This window comes from Plecotus auritus, assembly GCF_963455305.1.
Source record: "Plecotus auritus genome assembly, chromosome: 6".
NCBI lineage: Eukaryota > Metazoa > Chordata > Mammalia > Chiroptera > Vespertilionidae > Plecotus > Plecotus auritus.
The window spans coordinates 81263544-81280721 of NC_137773.1; the positions used below are offsets into that span (position 1 = coordinate 81263544).

Below are 17178 nucleotides of genomic sequence, written 5' to 3' on the forward strand. Positions count from 1 at the left end.
TATTGATTTTCTGTTTATTCTGTTACTGAGAGAGGTGTGTCTTCAACTACAATTGTGGATTTGTCTATTTTTTAAAATATGTTTTTACAGAGAGAGAGGAAGTGAGAGGAAAATATCAGTGAGAGAGAAACATTGATTGGCAGCCTCCTACACGCCCACACAGGGGATCAAGCCCACAACCCCCGGGCATGTGCCCTGACTGGGAATGGAATGACTTCTTATTTCGTGGGTTGATGCTCAACCACTGAGCATTATCAGCTGGGCTTGATTTGTCTATTCTTTTCTTTCCGTTCTTATCACTTGGTTTACATTTTTTGAAACTTGTTATTAGGTACATATACATTTAGGAAGGTTATTCTTTGATGAATTTACCCCCTTACTGATATGAATTGTTTTTGTTTATCTGATGTTGTACTCTCTTTGACATTCACTTTATGTGATATTAATTGAACCACTCCAGTTTGATTAGTGTTTGAATATTATGTTTTATAACCCTTTACTTTTAACCTATTTGTGTCTTTATATTTAAAGTGAGTTTATTACACAGCATGTAGTTATGTCTTGTTTTGGTTTTATCATGTCAACTTCTGTCTTAAATTAGACTGTTTAGCCACTGTCTACATGTGGCAATTTAAATTCAGATTCAAATAAATTAAAACTAAATAAGCCAAAACCGGTTTGGCTCAGTGGATAGAGCGTCAGCCTGCGGACTGAAGGGTCCCAGGTTTGATTCCGGTCAAGGGCATGTAACTTGGTTGCGGGCACATTCCCAGTGGGAGGTGTGCAGGAGGCAGCTGATCGATGTTTCTCTCTCATCGATGTTTCTGACTATCTATCCCTCTTCCTTCCTCTCTGTAAAAAATCAATAAAATATATTAAAAAAAAAAACTAAATAAAATTATAAATTTAGTTTCTTAGTTATATTAGCCACATTTCTATCATGACAGAAAGTTCTAATGGATAACTTTGTTAGTGTTTAGACCATTTACATTTAATGTAATTCTCTATGGTTGGATTTAAATCTATTTCCTTATTGTCCCATAGCAAATTGGCGATTTCTTTATTTTTCTTCCTAATATTTTTCTCTGTGCTTCATTTTTGGTATTTTTTGTTGTTTGTCTTAAAATTTAGTGACCTTTTGCTCTAAGATGGTATCATTCTTATCCCTTGTATTTTTCATTTATCTAAGTTCGTTAGGATCTTTTTTTATTTTTCTGTCTTAATTTGTTATGCTCACATTTTCCTTTACATCATTAGTGTATTTTTTAAGATTTATATATTAAGGCTTTTATCTGCTCCTTCTAATATCTGTATGTTTCTGTTAGTTTATTTTCCTCCTGGAAAGGGTCTTATTTTCTTGCTTCTTTCATACCTGGTAATTTCTTATTGGCTGTGAGACATTTTACATTGTCGAGTGCTGAACTTTATTCCTTTGAAGGGTGTGTGATTTTGTTGTGCTGAACCTGCAGTTAAGTTTCCTGCACATTGGCTTGTTTCTTTTGAGGCTTGCTTTTAGGCTTTGTTCTAAACTTTTTTCCTGGGCTGAAATTTAGCTGTACTACTAAGTCATGACCCTTTAGAGGACTTTACTCAATGCCCTGTGTTAGAGTTACTACACTCTGGCTGATGGTAAGTGAACTATTCCTAGACCTGTGGAATCTTCCATCATGATTTAGCCTATTACTCGGGTTTGGTGGTTTCTCCAGCTTTGGGGAATCATGTCCATTATGTGAACAGAAAGTACTTAATCAGATGCTTAAAGGGAGATTTCTTTTTAGATCTCTGGAGCTTTATTATTTTGTGGCTTCCTCTTTAGTTCTCTGCTACATAAATTCTAGCTATTTAGGTTTCCTTGACCTCTGACATCTCTCTCCTCAACTTGATAATACCTCTGAGCTCTGTTTCTTTGTGCTGTGGCTGGAAACTGTTTTGTTTTTGTTGTTGTTTTTTTAAATATATTTTATTGATTTTTTACAGAGAGGAAGGGAGAGGGATAGAGAGTTAGAAACATCGATGAGAGAGAAACATAGATCAGCTGCCTCCTGCACACCCCCCTACTGGGGATGTGCCCGCAACCAAGGTACATGCCCTTGACCGGAATCGAACCTGGGACCCTTCAGTCCACAGGCCGATGCTCTATCCACTAAGCCAAACCGGTTAGGGCTGGAAACTGTTTTTTAGCAGTAAGTTAGGGTAATGATAGGGCTCACCCCATTTGTTTCTCTTCTCTCAAAAGATCACAGTCCTGCTTTGCCTATTGTCAGGTATATGAAAACTGTTATATTTTGTCAAGTTTTCTAGATGGCAATTCCAAGAGCAGTTAATTATTCATTAGCAAAAGTAAGACTTCTCTATCTTATCTTTTTTTATGACCTGGTGCATGAAAATTCATGCATTGGAGGGGAGTCCCTCAGCCTGGCCTGCCCCCTCTCACAGTCCGGGAGCCTTCAGGGGTGGGAGGCAACCCAACAATCAGAGGAAGGCAACTCCCCCATCACACTTCTGCTGCTGCCACTGCCGTCAGTGCAAGCCAAAGCCAGCCCTGGTTACCTGAGCCTCGGGCAGTCCTGGATGGCTGGGCAGCCACCATCAAGGCTTGCCTGTGCCTCGGGCCAGCCCTAGGCGGCTGGGTAGCCGACATCCGAGGCTTGCCTGTGCCTCAGGCTGGCCCTGGGCTGCTGGGGGGCTAAGGGGACTTGGGGACTCTGGTGGCAGGCACACAGAGCAGCCGGACCGCGCGCCTGCCACCTAGGCAGGGCTGAGGGGACTGGGCGCCGCCATCTTGTGGCTCTGGGTGCCGCCATCTTTGAGGACGTGGCAGCCAATTAGCATATTCCCTCCTTATTGCCTGTGGGCGCCACCATCTTTGTGAGGGTGTGATGTTCGATTAGCATATTCCCTCTTTATTAGCTAGAATAATGCTTTGTAATATAGATATACTATAATTATGACCAATGATTATTACTAAGGGGTTTTTGGTGTGTTTTTCTGCAGCCATAAAAGTGAATCCCAATATTCAAATATATATGCTTGCATGCATGTATGTGTATGATGTCTTTGGGCACATGCTGAGGTATTGGCAAACTATTTGTAAAAGGCCAGATAGTAAATAGTTTAGACTTTGTTGGCCACACAAACATTATTGCATTTTCTTTTTACCTGTTTTTTGTTGTTGTTGTTGTTTTTTTTTAAATCAACCCTTTCAAAAACAATTCATAACTTCTGGACCATATAAAAACAAGCTTCAGTATTAATGTAAAATAGAGCTCCAAAAGTAGACTTAATCAAGGGGTCTCCATTTAAAATTAGGATGGATAGTGTCAGATTGCTCTCCAAAAGATTATGCCAATTAATACTCTTAACAATAGTATATTGCAAATGTTCAGATGCATTTGTAGAAGTCTTTTCAAATACTAATTTTATTTTTTAATTCTTTCTGACACAGCATTATATTCAACTCCATGTATAAAAATTCCTGCCTCTCCATTTATGCAGAAGCTTGGCTATGGCACAGGGGTAAATGTCTACCTTATGAAAAGGTGAGTATATGATTTTAGATTTACCTTTTTACATGGAACCGTAGTTCAGCTGTACTTGGAGACAAAGGAATATGAAAATTCAAATATTTAGATTTGAGGTTTGTTCCTGAACCTGCTATATTCAATCTCAGAACCTTTTATAACTTTACCAGAGCTCTATCTGGTATACATTTCTTTTAACTTTTCTCCTAATGGATTATTAAAGGAACAGTAATTTACCTTATCATTTTTCCTGGGCTTTATGGGAAGGGAATCAGCCTGACTAACACAACATGTTTTTAGGTTTATATTGTTTCTAGATAGAAATGCTTTCTTTAATTAAAGCTAATTAATTGAGAATAGCATAGCAATAATATGTAAGTGGGTGTCTTGAAGCATTTTTGCCGCTTAAACACTCCTTTTGTGTTTGTGTGCTATTTTGTGAACGTGTTTTTTAGTGCCTAAAGACTCTCATCTAAGTTACTTTGAAAGAAAAAAATTCTTGTAGACTCATGGCTAGTCTCATTTTTTTTTCCTTTCTTAAAAAAAAGTCTTTAAATGTAAAGTGTGTTGTTAATAAAGTTCTACTGTATATAACAATCAAAAAGCTTTATATGGTGGCTGATTGAAAAATAGCAGTCCCTGCCTGATCCTACTACTCCTTGTAATGTGTCCCTGTCAGCCTGGGGTTTTCCCTTCTTGGCAACCTGGAGATTCCCTTTGTTTCTCTGGTGAATTGGATCTTCTGTTGTTACATACCTTATGTCTTACTATTTCTTGGTTTACATCTTGTTTTGTTTGAGGACATTTGGTAGCTCCCTATGAAAAAGTACACAGGAGATACATTTAAAAATAAAATATTTTTATAGATTTCAGAAAGGGTGGGAGAGAGATAGAAACATCAGTGATGAGAGAGAATCATTGATTTGCTGCCTCCTGCACGCCCCCTACTGGGGATGGAGCCCACAACCCAGGCATGTACCCTTGTCTAGAGTTGAACGAGGGACCCTTTAGTCCACAGGCTGACGCTCGAGCCAAACTGGCTAGGAGATGCATTTTTGAGAATTTGCATTTCTGAAATGTTTTCATTCTACACTAATACTTGAAGGGCTCTTTTTGTTTTTCTGGGCCAGAATTCTTGTTTGGACATAATTTTCCTCCACAAGTTTGATGACATTGTTCCATTATCTGTTAGCCTGCAGTGTTGCTGCTGAGAATTCTGAAGACTTCCTGATTGCTGATTCTTTTTGTTACCTGTTTTATGTTAGCTGTTCCTCCCAGTGGTCTGAACTTTGTATGATCTATTCGTCACCAGTGTTCTTAAATTTCACAGTGACATGCATGGGTGTGGGCCTCTTGGATTCTGAAAATTCCTGTTCTTAAATTTTTAAGAAATTATTTTTAAAATTCTTTACTGACATTTTTCACCCCTGTCTTCCTATACTTTATGTGAATGTTCCACTTACTGGACTGATCTCTGGTTTTTCCCTGATTTTCCTATGTTCTCTTTGTTCTATTTTCTGAGAGATTTTCCCAACCTCATCTTCTTATACTTCTATTGAGTTTTTCATTTTTGTCTATTTTGTTTTTAAGTAATTACCTGAAAGTTTTCCTTTTTAAAATGGCATCCTAAGTCTTTTGGGAGTGCTAGAAATGTTCTATATTTTGATCTTGATGGTGATAGCACATATGAAAACTCATTGAGCATTTAGTATGCATATGGTCATGAATTACTGTGTTCCTATATGTTCACAGGCATTCAACTTTACCAATAAACCTCAAACTAAAGACCCTCTGCTGTAGCCCCTTTCAAAGCTAGTTTTCAGTGTTGAAAAGCTGGGGAGATAGGGAGTGGGCAACTGCCTAGAGATACAGTATCAGGAAGGGTATCTAGGAATCTACCTGCTTTTGAATAACTTTCAAGAAGTTCATGGGGCCTGTTAAGTCATTTACTTTCATCTGCTTTCTAGCTTCCAAAAGTTTGTTGCTGTCGTCTTCCTTTGTTATTTCCATCCTTGTTTGTGGGGATATGTCTTAAACTATCCTTTTTTTTTTTTTTTACTTGACTGAGGCTTCAGCAGGATCAAAATTGTATATGTATGTTTAAGTTATCACTTTGGTCTAAAGTATATTTTTAATGTTAAATCAACTTTGCATCCCTAGAGTAAACCAAACATAGTTTTGATGTATTATTTTTTTAATATATACTGATATATTTAGTTTGCTATTTGTTTAGAATTTTTGCATCTGTGATATAACTGATATTGACCTGTGATTTTCATTTTATTGCTGTTTCTGTTTAATTTTTTTCTTACATATTTGTTATTTATTTCAGAGAGGAAGGGAGAGGGAGATAGAAGCATTAGTGATTAGAGAGAATCATTGATTGGCTGCCTCCTGCACGGCCCCACTGGGTATCGAGCCCGCAACCTGGGCATGTGCCCTGACCAGGAATGAAACTGTGACCTCCTGGTTCATAGGTCGACACTCAACCACTGAACCACGCCAGCCAGGCTCTGTTTAATTTTTTTAATTGAGTTTATACTAAGCTCTTAACTCCTTTCTATTCCTTGGAACAGATTGAATGTGAGGTTTTTTTGAAAGTTTAGTAAACTCACCTGGAAAGTTATCTAGGCTTTTCTTGTGGGAAGATTTAAAAATCTTGATTAAATTTCTTTTTTCATCAATTTTCTTAGATTTTTTTTCTTTAGAATTTGACCATTTTGTTTTTTAAATTTATTGGTTTAAAAGTTTTATTATTTTTTTTTAATCTTTATTGTTGAAAGTATTACATATGTCTCCCTCCTCCCCCCTTGACCCACTCCAGCCCACTAAAAGTTTTATTTATTCACTTTTATTTTTTAATCTCTGCTGTTTCTATAGTTATGTCCTCATTTTTTATTGCAATATTATTTGTGCCTCCTTTTATTTTTTTCCTTTGCAATCTCTGTTTTATTAGCCTTTTTAGTAAACTATTAGCTTGATTAAATAGTTTTTGTCATTATATAGATCAGGATATGTTATGGAAAAGGTAAAGGATGGACTTGGTCCCCCTCTCTGCCCCCCCTGCCGGCCTGGTCGCCCCCAGCTGTCCCCCTGCTGGCTTGGTCGCCCCACACAGCCTGCTGTTCAGTTATTTGGTCGTCCCTCACTAATCCCCCTGCTGGCCTGGTTGCCCCACGCAGTCTGCTGTTCAGTCGTTTCGTTGTCCCTCACTAAGTCCCCTGCCGGCCTTGTCACCCCACACAGCCTGTGTTCGGTCGTCCATCCGGTTATTTCAGTTGTGATGGTCCCTGGCTTTTTATATATTAGGATGGGATTATTATTGCCTTAAGCTCATGTCTTTGAGTATTCAGTGAGGGTAGAGATGGATTGGTTAGTGGAGAGGCACAATATTTGTTGGAGAAGAACAGTCTGCTATATGGATGATTACATATGGGCCAAATGTTTCTTGTATCTCTTATTTAAATTGTTTCTTAGAGATTAGTGTTTGTTATTTAGCATTCTAGAACTTGTCTGTGGTACATACAGTTAAACTAGTGGCCCGGTGCACAAAATTTTTGCATGGGGGGAGGGTATCCCTCAGCCCAGCCTGCGCCCTCTCCAATCTGGGATCCCTCTTGCAATCCAGGATTGCTGGTTCCTAACTGCTCACCTGCCTGCTGGCTCGCCCCCAACTGCCCCCCGTCCCCCCCGCCAGCCTGCTTGTCCCCAACTGCCCTCCCCTGCCAACCTGATCGCCCCTAACCACCTCTGCCTCGGCCCCGCCACCATGGCTTTGTCTGGAAGGTCTCACAGAAGGTCTCCTGGTCTAATTAGCATATTACCCTTTCATTAGTATAGATGTTTGATAAGTAGTTGGTAGTGCGACATGCTTGATTAGAAAAATTTAAAAATAGTAATCTTGAAGTTTAAAATTTATAAGAATTCATCTTTTTTCTTCTAGTTCTCTCTTTTTATCCCTCCTTTCCAGCAATAGATATCAGACTACTCTTGTAATCAATAGATATATCAGCAATTTCTCTTCCAGTTTGGAAAGGAAATGTAGCAGAGGTGTTGATAGTACAAAATTTTGCAAAATTTTTTTTTTTTTTATAAAACAACAAATTATCAAGTCCTTTTCAAAAATTGGAAATTCTTGTTAGTCATTTGGGAATGTATTATGTTTACTAATCTTTATACATTTTATGACTTTTTTTAAGATCTCCAAGAGGCTTGTCTCATTCTCCTTGGGCTGTGAAAAAGATTAATTCTAGATGTAATGGTGATTATCAAAGTATGTATCAAAAGAGATTAACTGATGAAGCTAAGATTTTGAAAAACCTTCACCATCCAAATATTATAGGTGAGTTTAAATTTTATTTGGTAGCAGGAACTTATATATTATTCTGTTTATCAGAAACAGTTTATGTAATTTCTTAACCATTTTCAGTAATAAAAATGAAGAGGATGGTGGTAGAGTTTGGTAAGAATCAAATTAATGTAAACATTCTGAAATTAAAGTTAGTATACATTTTTAGATGCTTAAATATGTATTTAAAACATCATGGGATCACTTATATGTGGAATCTAATGAAAATATAAGCTATGAACAAAAAAGATCCAGAGACATTAAAGCATGCAACAGACTTAACTTGTTTCAGAGGGAAGGAAGGAGGTGGGGGAAAAGAGATTAACCAATAAACTTACAAGCATATATACATAGCCCATGGACAGACAATAGTGTGGGGAAGGCCTGGGGGAGGAGGTGGAATCAGGGTGGAGAGAGTCAGTGTGGAAAAAGGGGGACATCTAATAATTTCAACAGTAAAGATAAATTTTAAAAAATAATAATTTAAAAAATCATGGGAATAGTTAGTCATGCCCTAGCTGGCTTGGCTCAGGAGATAGAGCGTTGGCCTGCGGACTAAAGTGTCCCGGGTTCAATTCCAGTAAGGGGCACATGTCTGGGTTGTGGGCTTGATCCTCAATAGGGGGCGTGCAGGAAGCAGCCCATCAATGATTCTCTCTCATCATTGATGTTTCTATCTCTTCCTCTACCTTCCTTTCTGAAATCAAAATAAGAATATTAAAAAAATATATTTTAAAAAATAGTCATGATGCTGGTACTATGGGGAATTCAGGAATATAGAGTGATCTTCATTTAGATAATCTCTTTCTTTTCATTTTTAATATAAGTAGGGCTTGAACCATTATATTTAGGAATGCATAAAATATTTTAAAATTTTAATTTGTGATACTATTTGTAAACACTGAAGGCATTTTAAATTAGATGATTGAATTAGTTTTATAAATATCTAGGGTCCCTCGACGTGGCCTGTGCCCTCTTGCAATCCGGGACCCCATGGGGGATATTGGAGAGCCATTTTCTGCCTGATCCCCACAGGCCAGGCCGAGGGACCCCACCAGTGCACAGATCTATGCACCGGGCCTCTAGTATGCATATAAGATCTTTGGTTAATCTCTTCCTGCCCTCCCTCCTTCTCTCTGAGATTAATCAGTCTGTACCATGTTTCCATGCCCATGGTTTCCACTCCTGCGTTGAGCATCTGCCCCCTGGTGGACATTGCACATCATAGCTACCAGCCATTCACTTAGGCTTTTATATATATAGACCAGAAGCCCAGTGCACGAATTCGTGCATAATTGGGGGGCTGATGACGGCCAGGGGGAGGGGCCACAGGAGATTCGCTGTGAGAGCACACTGACCACCAGGGGTCAGCTCCTGCATTGAGCATCTGCCCCCTGGTGGTCAGTGCACATTATAGCGACTAGTCAACCAGTCATTGGGATATTCAGTCATAACCGTCGCTTAGGCTTTTATATATATAGATAGCCGTTTCATTATATATTTGTCCGTGGTAATTCAGGACCATTTCCAGTCACAGTACTATAAAAAACTTAAGAACTGTTGTTCTTCCCTATTCTAGTAGAAAATGTTCTGTTTCTTTAAGGTTATCGTGCTTTCATTGAAGCCAATGATGGTAGTCTATGTCTTGCTATGGAATACGGGGGAGAAAAGTCTCTAAATGACTTAATCGAAGAACGAAATAAAGACAGCCACAATCCTTTTCCAGCAGCCACAATTTTAAAAGTTGCTTTGAACATGGCAAGAGGGTTAAAGGTAATTGTACCATTATATTTTATGTGACTTTTGTGGAACATTAAAAAACTAAGTACAGTCTAGCTGGTGTGCCTCAGTGATTGAGCGTCGACCCATGCACCAAGAGATTGCCCATTCGATTCCTGATCAGGGCATGTGCCCAGGTTTTGGGCTTGATCCCCAGTGAGGGCTGTGCAGGAGGCAGCCAATCGATGTTCTCTCTCATCAGTGTTTCTATCTTCCTTTCCCTTTCTCTCTCTCTAAGAAATAAAAACATTAAAAACAAAGCAAAACCAAGTACATTATATACCTAATTACATGGTAGAATTCCCCCCAACCCCACAAAAGAAGGGGTTGCCTTAAATGAAAGTTGCCTTATGGCAGTGGTTGCCAACCTTTCGGACCTCGCAGACCAGTTGGTGACCCGCTGCCTTATGGAATATTTTATGTTGCAGAGTGTACTATTTCCTTATTTTGAAAGGCCTTCACATAGTCTGAAATAACAAAATAACCCAAGTTAGGCAGTTTTGCTTACTAAGATCAGATGTTAGATTTAGTTACAAAAGGATTAAATTTAACACAAATTTACTAATTATTACTGGGGGTGTAGTCTAACCCCCTGTTGATGTAAACAAGCCTCTTAAAGGTTGTTTTGTGGCCCTAGCTGGTTTTGGCTCAGTGGATAGAGTGTCAGCCTGCATACTTGAAGGGTCCTGGGTTCAATTCTGATCAAGGGCTCGTGCCTGGGTTGTGGGCTCGGTCTTCAGTGGCAGGCATGCAGGAGGCAGCCGATCCATGTTTCTCTCATCATTGATGTTTCAGTCTCTCTCTCCCTTTCCCTTCCTCTCTGAAATCAATAAAAATATATTAAAAAAAAAAAAGATTTGGGATATGTTTTGGCATCATAAATAGTCATCTATGGCAATGGTCGCCAACCTTTCGGACCTCATGGACCACTGGTTGGCGACCACTGATCTATAGGTCAAATGAAAAAAAGCTTTCGCCCTAGCCGCTTTGGCTCAGTGGATAGAGCATCGGCCTGCAGATTGAAGGGTCCCAGGTTCAATTCCGGTCAAGGGCACATGCCCAGGCTGCGGGCTTGATCCCCGGGGAGGGCATGCAGGAGGCAGCCGATCAATGATTCTCTCTCATCATTGATGTTTCTATCTATCTCTCTTACTCTCTGAAATCAATAAAAAATATTAAAAAGAAATTCATACTGAAATGATTGCATTATTTAAAAAAAGAAAACTCAGTTTTATGCAAATAAATTATTGGACCTTTGGTGTTAGAAATAAAAATAAATAACTAAACAAACTAAATAACTTAAACAAAAGTAGTGATGGCCCTAGAAAAGTGTTGGATGACTCAAATGCAGATAATGTGATGATACTGATGTCAAAATTGCATATTAGAGTTTAAATAAAATTGATTTATGAAGCATGAAATTGGAAAAAGGCAGTATTTCTAAAGATACATATTTTTTATTTTTGAAATATATTTTTGTTGATTTCAGAGAGGAAGGGAGAGGAAGAGAGAAACATTAATGATGAGAGAGTCATTGATTGGCTGCTTCCTACATGCACCCCACTGGGGATCAAGCCCCCAACCTGGACATGTGCCCCGACCAGGAATCAAACCGTGACCTGTTTCATAGGTCTACACTCAACTACTGAGCCCTGCCGGTCAGGCTAAGTATATATTTTTAATATGTGTATAGAAAAAACAATTTTAAGTGGATAGGATAAACTAAATCAACAATTTGATTATTTAATAAATGACTTTAAATATATATAATGGAATTAATAAATTATGTATTTGAGCATATTGTCTTTATGATGGGCAACATTTAAATCAAGCATAGTGAGTATTTCAAGTTATATTCCAAGAGTTATCTCTGCATCATTTTCAAACCCAGTCATAGAGTAGATGCTCAAATGCTGATGAATGAACAAATAACAGGTTTATAAGACACTTTTTATTATGGATGAATGTTGTTGTCAATACTAAGAAACAAAAGACGATCTTAGATTCTATTTCTGCTTCATCTTCTTGTAGCAGCCCTGTGTAGCACTGAGTTATGTATTGTTTAGCATCATCTCTCAATTTAAAAAAAGTATGTCTCATTTTTAGATTCCAGAATTATTCCTAAAATTTTCTAGCTTCACATAAAGTTGCGGTATATTTTGTTATCTCCATAGCATATATATATTTTTTTAATCCTCACTCAAGGATGTGTTTGTTTTTTAATGTTTTCATTGATTTTAGAGGGAGATGGAGAGGAAGAGGGAGGGAGGGAGCGAGGAGCGAGAGGGGGGAGAGAGAGGGTAGGAGTGAGAGAGAGAGAGAGAAACATCAATGAGAGAGAATCATCGATTGGAGAGAGAGAGATCAATGAGAGAATTATCGATTGGCTGCTTCTGGCACACCCAGACCGGGAATCGAACCTCTTGATGCACGGGAAGATGCTCAACCAACTGAGCCACACTGGCGGGGCTTACTGATTTTTAAAGATAGAGGAAAAAGGAGAGAGAGAGAGAAACATCGATCAGTTGCCTCCTACACATGCCCTGACTGGGGATTGAACCCAAAACCTAGGTATGTGCCCCAACAGAAATCAACGCCACAACTTTTTCGTGTACGGGACAACGCTCCAACTAACTTAGTCACCTGGCTGGGGCTTCTGCTGTAGCATCTTTTGATATAAAAGTATGTAAGATGGGTTTGTAAATAAAAAGCTTATCTATAAGATTTCCAACAAATCTTTTAGATTTCTGGTGTGTATGGCAGACCAAGATAACATGAGATATTTCCTTTTATAGCTTCAAATAACTTGAAATGATGGTATAATCCTGTAGTATAGGAAGGAAGTTCAAATTATATTTGTTTGAAGGTTATTTATGTGTATTTAGTTTGTATTTTTGTTCAGATATGTTAAATTTTCCACTATTTTAGTATCTGCACCAAGATAAGAAGTTGCTTCATGGAGACATAAAGTCTTCAAATGTTGTAATTAAAGGTGATTTTGAAACAATTAAAATCTGTGATGTAGGAGTCTCTCTGCCATTGGATGAAAATATGACAGGTGAGTAGTATTCTAATTTTTTAAAAAAAATTTTATATAATTTTAAAATTTATAATTTTTACACATATTTAAATAACTGTTTACATTCTTCAAAAATAAAAAAAAAACTATTAATAAAAAAAGTATATTTAGGAATGCATAAAATATAGTGCTCTTCCCTCCTGTATTTTTCACTCAGCCTCCAGCCCCGTCTCTTGCCACGTACACAATATAAATTATTTTCTTATTAGTATACACTGAGTGGCCAGATTATTATGATCTCTGAACGCATAATAATCAGGCCCAGTGCATGAATTCGTGCATGGGTGGGGTCCAGCCAGCCTAGCCAGGGGGAAGGGGACATGGCGGTTGGCTGGCCTGCCTGCTGCTCGAACTCCTGGTCGAGGGGACAATTTGCATATTAGCCTTTTATTATATAGGCTATACACTGAGTGGCCAGATTATTATGCGTTCATAGATCATAATAATCTGGCCACTCAGTGTATATTTCAACTGAAGATAACATTGGGAACTATTTCTAACCTAGATTGGGATTTTTTAAGTGGTAGAAGATCTGGGGGTAGAAAATAAAATTTTTAAAAAATATTTAGTTGTTGTTAATCCTCACCTGAGGATAGTCTTCCTGTTGATTTTTAGAGTGAGTGGATGGGAAGGAGGGAGGGGGGAAGAGAGAGAAACATTGATGCAAGAGACACACATTGATTGGTTGCCTCCCACACATGCCCTGAGTGGGGCCCAGGACTGAACCTGCAACCCGGGTATGTGCCCTGGGCCAGTATTTGAACTTGTGACTCTTTGGTGTCTGGGCTGATGCTCTAACCACTGATCCACAACAACCAGGGTGAAAATAAAATTTTAATAAGGTTTTAAAAAGGAATTCATTTAGCATCAATACAGTGACAAGGTTTGGGAAACTGATAGAAGAAGAAACTGGAGTGGAAGTAGGAAAGAGGTGCTAGTAAAAGCCAGTCTTCTGCTTTTTGCCCCGTCCCACCCACTCATTATTCTCACTTTATTGTAAACTAGTGTCCTGGTGCACAGATTCATGCACATTGAAAGGAAATTAATTAGAAGAAATATTTTAATATTGCTGTTCATGTCTTGCTAATGAAAAGAAAATAAGATTCTACCAAGTCTCCTATCTACCTACTCCAGGATTTCTGTGAGGATCAAATGAGATGAGGCATGGGAAAATGCTTCACAAACATTTTGTTAAACTGTAAACTGTTTGCACCTGGCTATAAAGCAGGTCAGGTTCCTGGGCTGAAGAAACTCCAAGGATGCTAGTCGCTAGGGAGAGGAAGCTGGGCGTTGCTACATGACGTCCTTACCCAGCGCCCACAGCAACCATTGCTGGGCTGGGCTGTGGGCTGCATTTTGCGCCATGAGGTCTTGGCAGCGTTGGCTGCGATTTGGTGGGGTGTCACTCCGGGGTGGTGGTGGGGCCTGTGTTCCACTTGGGGGAAGCCGAGTGTTGGTTTGTCTGCGCCAGGTCCGTGGTGTCATTTCTGTTTGCATGTCATGGTTGCTCCTGTGTTGAATTTCTGCCCTCTGGTGGTCAGTGTGCATCATAGCTACTGGTTAGATAGATGGACACTTAGCCTTTTGTATATATAGATACTGTTCAATCTCTTAGGGAATTTAAGATATATTCTTAGTGAGAACCAAGAGACAGCCTCAAAGAGAAAGCTTCTGCTTTTAACATATTTAATAAATAACATTTAAGTTTTTCTCTTTATATGAATGCTATTTAAAAAAAAAATATATATATATATATATATATATATATATATACCTTAATTTCTAGCTAAAGTTAAGGTCTATAAGTTGAATTGAATGAAAAAGTCAAAATCATGAATCCTCAGGCTGAGTAACTACTACAAAGATGAAACTTTAGAAAAGGAGAATTTTTTAAAAAGAATAAAAGTAAGATTTTCTAACACAATTTTCTCAATCCTTAATACATGAAGTAGATAAAACTAAGATGTAAAAAAATTAAAAGATTGAGTAGATAAGGTCAATCTATGCATTAGAAAATTGATTTTTTATACACATACACACATACACACACACACAGACACACACACACACACTAGAGGCCCGGTGCACGAAATTCGTGCACGGGGGGGTGTGTCCCTCAGCCCAGCCTGCACCCTCTCCAATCTGGGAACCCTCGAGGCATGTCCGACTGCCCGTTTAAGCCCGATGCCACCCGATCCTAAACGGGCAGTCGGACATCCCTCTCACAATCCAGAACTGCTGGCTCCCAACTGCTCGCCTGCCTGCCTGCCTGATTGCCCCTAACTGCTTCTGCCTGCCAGCCTGATCACCCCCTAACCACTCCCCTGCCAGCCTGATTGATGACTAACTGCTCCCCTGCCTGCCTATTTGCCCCTAACTGCCTTCCCCTGCAGGCCTGGTCACCCCTAACTACCCTCCCCTGCAGGCCTGGTACCCCCCAACTGCTTTTCCCTGCAGGCCTGAGTCCCCCCCCCAACTGCCCTTCCCTGCAGACCCAGTCACCCCCAACTTCCCTCCTCTGCCAGCCGGGTCACCCCTAACTGCCCTCCCCTGCAGGCTTGATCACCCACAACTGCCCTCCCTTGCAGGCCTGGTTCCTCCCAACTGCCCTCCCCTGCTGCCTGATCACCCACAACTACCCTCCCTTGAAGGCCTGGTTCCTCCCAACTGCCCTCCCCTGCTGGCCATCTTGTGTCCACATGGGGGCAGGATCTTTGACCACATTGGGGCAGCCACCTTGTGTGTTGGAGTGATGGTCAGTTTGCATATTACTCTTTTATTAGATAGGATAGAGGCCTGGTGCATGGGTGGGGGCCAGCTGGTTTGCCCTGAAGGGTGTCCCGGATCAGGGTGGGGGTTCCCTTGGGGCATGGGGCGGCCTGAGCGAGGGGCCTGTGGTGGTTTGCAGGCCAGCCACGCCTCCCGACAACCCAAGCGAAGGCCCTGGTAGCTGGGGTTTATTTATCTTCTATAATTGAAGCTTTGTAGCCTTGAGTGGAGGCCTGGGCCCACCAGGGTGTGCAGAAAGCTTGGCTTCCTCCATTGCCAGGGAAACCCAAGCCTCCCTCCTGCTCGCTCTGTGGCCGCAGCCATCTTGATTGGGGTTAATTTGCATAGTCACTACTGATTGGCTGGTGGGCGTGGTTTGTGGGTGTAGCGAAGTGGTGGTTAATTTGCATATTACTCTTATTAGATAAGGATTGGTTAGGTTATAAAAGAAAACCTCAGTTTACCAAAAGTAGAAATAGCCTAATGGTTGACATGCATTGTCCTTAGTGATATACATCTAGATATTAGTAACATAGTTGGAAACAAAAAAAAAATCAATTTTTTAGTAATTTAGCATACTTATAATTGATTCTAGGCTGAACCAATAAATCAAATTCTAGTTGTAAAATATTTAGAAAACAATGAGAATGTAACAACAAATTAAAAGCGGTTTGATATGGTCAAAGCTACCCAAAGGAACACATTTTCATTATGTAACCTTTATGAAGTTAAGTAATTTCCTGAGCAAAAGCCAATATGTGATTCGACTCTTTCCCTTTTCCCTGATTTAGCAATCATAGAAGCATAGAAATGGTATTTCTCTCAGCCTAATAATAGCATAGTTTGGAAAATGAAGAAACAGGCACAGAGTAAATGTTTCAGGTAACAGAGCTTGTAAATGTCTTTGAACCTAGGCAAGACAATGAGTCTGTACTAACATCCACAATCTATTTATATTCTTACCACTTTCTAAAAGAATTGCTGATTCTCTACACCTTTGGCAACTATCCGACTTTTTAAATATTTATCAATCTGATAAGGAGAAGTAATTTGTATTAATTATTGAGGTTGAGTGTATTTTTTCATGTTTACTGGCTATGCTTGATAACCTTTAAACCACTTGTCAAATCATTTGCCCATTTTTTTTAAGCAGGGTGGTGGTGGTGGTCGTTGTTGTTTGCCTTTCTTAGTGAGTTCTTGTACTGGCCCTTGTGACAGTTTTATCTGTTTTGCTTGTTTCAGTAACTGACCCAGAGGCCTGTTACATTGGCACTGAGCCTTGGAAACCCAAGGAAGCTTTGGAGGAGAATGGTATTATTACTGACAAAGCAGACATATTTGCCTTTGGCCTTACTCTGTGGGAAATGATGACTTTATGTATTCCACACATTACTCTTTCAGATGATGATGACTATGATGATGAAGGTATAATTACATATTTTTAATGTAAAACCCAATCTCTTTGGTTTGAAAAAAGATTAGTTTATAAAGTTACATTTTATTTTTCTATTAAGTTAATTTTAAAAAGAGCAAGGTGTTTGATTTAGTTGCATGAGACATAGATTATATTACTGATGACTAATTTGGTACCATCTCAGTTTAATTTCATACAAATGAGATGTATATTAATTCAGAGCAGGGAGGTAAATTGAGAAAATTCAGAGGAGCAAAAAGTTACCTTA

General features: G+C 39.3%; 1 protein-coding gene across 1 annotated transcript in view; it reads left to right on the forward strand.

Annotated features, from left to right (window-relative positions):
• Positions 1–17178, forward strand: part of PBK (PDZ binding kinase) — a 34369-nt gene that overhangs the window by 15934 nt on the left and 1257 nt on the right. The window contains exons 3-7 of the mRNA XM_080676677.1: positions 3446–3539; positions 7721–7863; positions 9473–9642; positions 12577–12706; positions 16739–16921. Coding sequence (XP_080532803.1) covers positions 3446–3539; positions 7721–7863; positions 9473–9642; positions 12577–12706; positions 16739–16921 — 720 coding nt within the window. The remainder of the gene's footprint in view (positions 1–3445; positions 3540–7720; positions 7864–9472; positions 9643–12576; positions 12707–16738; positions 16922–17178) is intronic.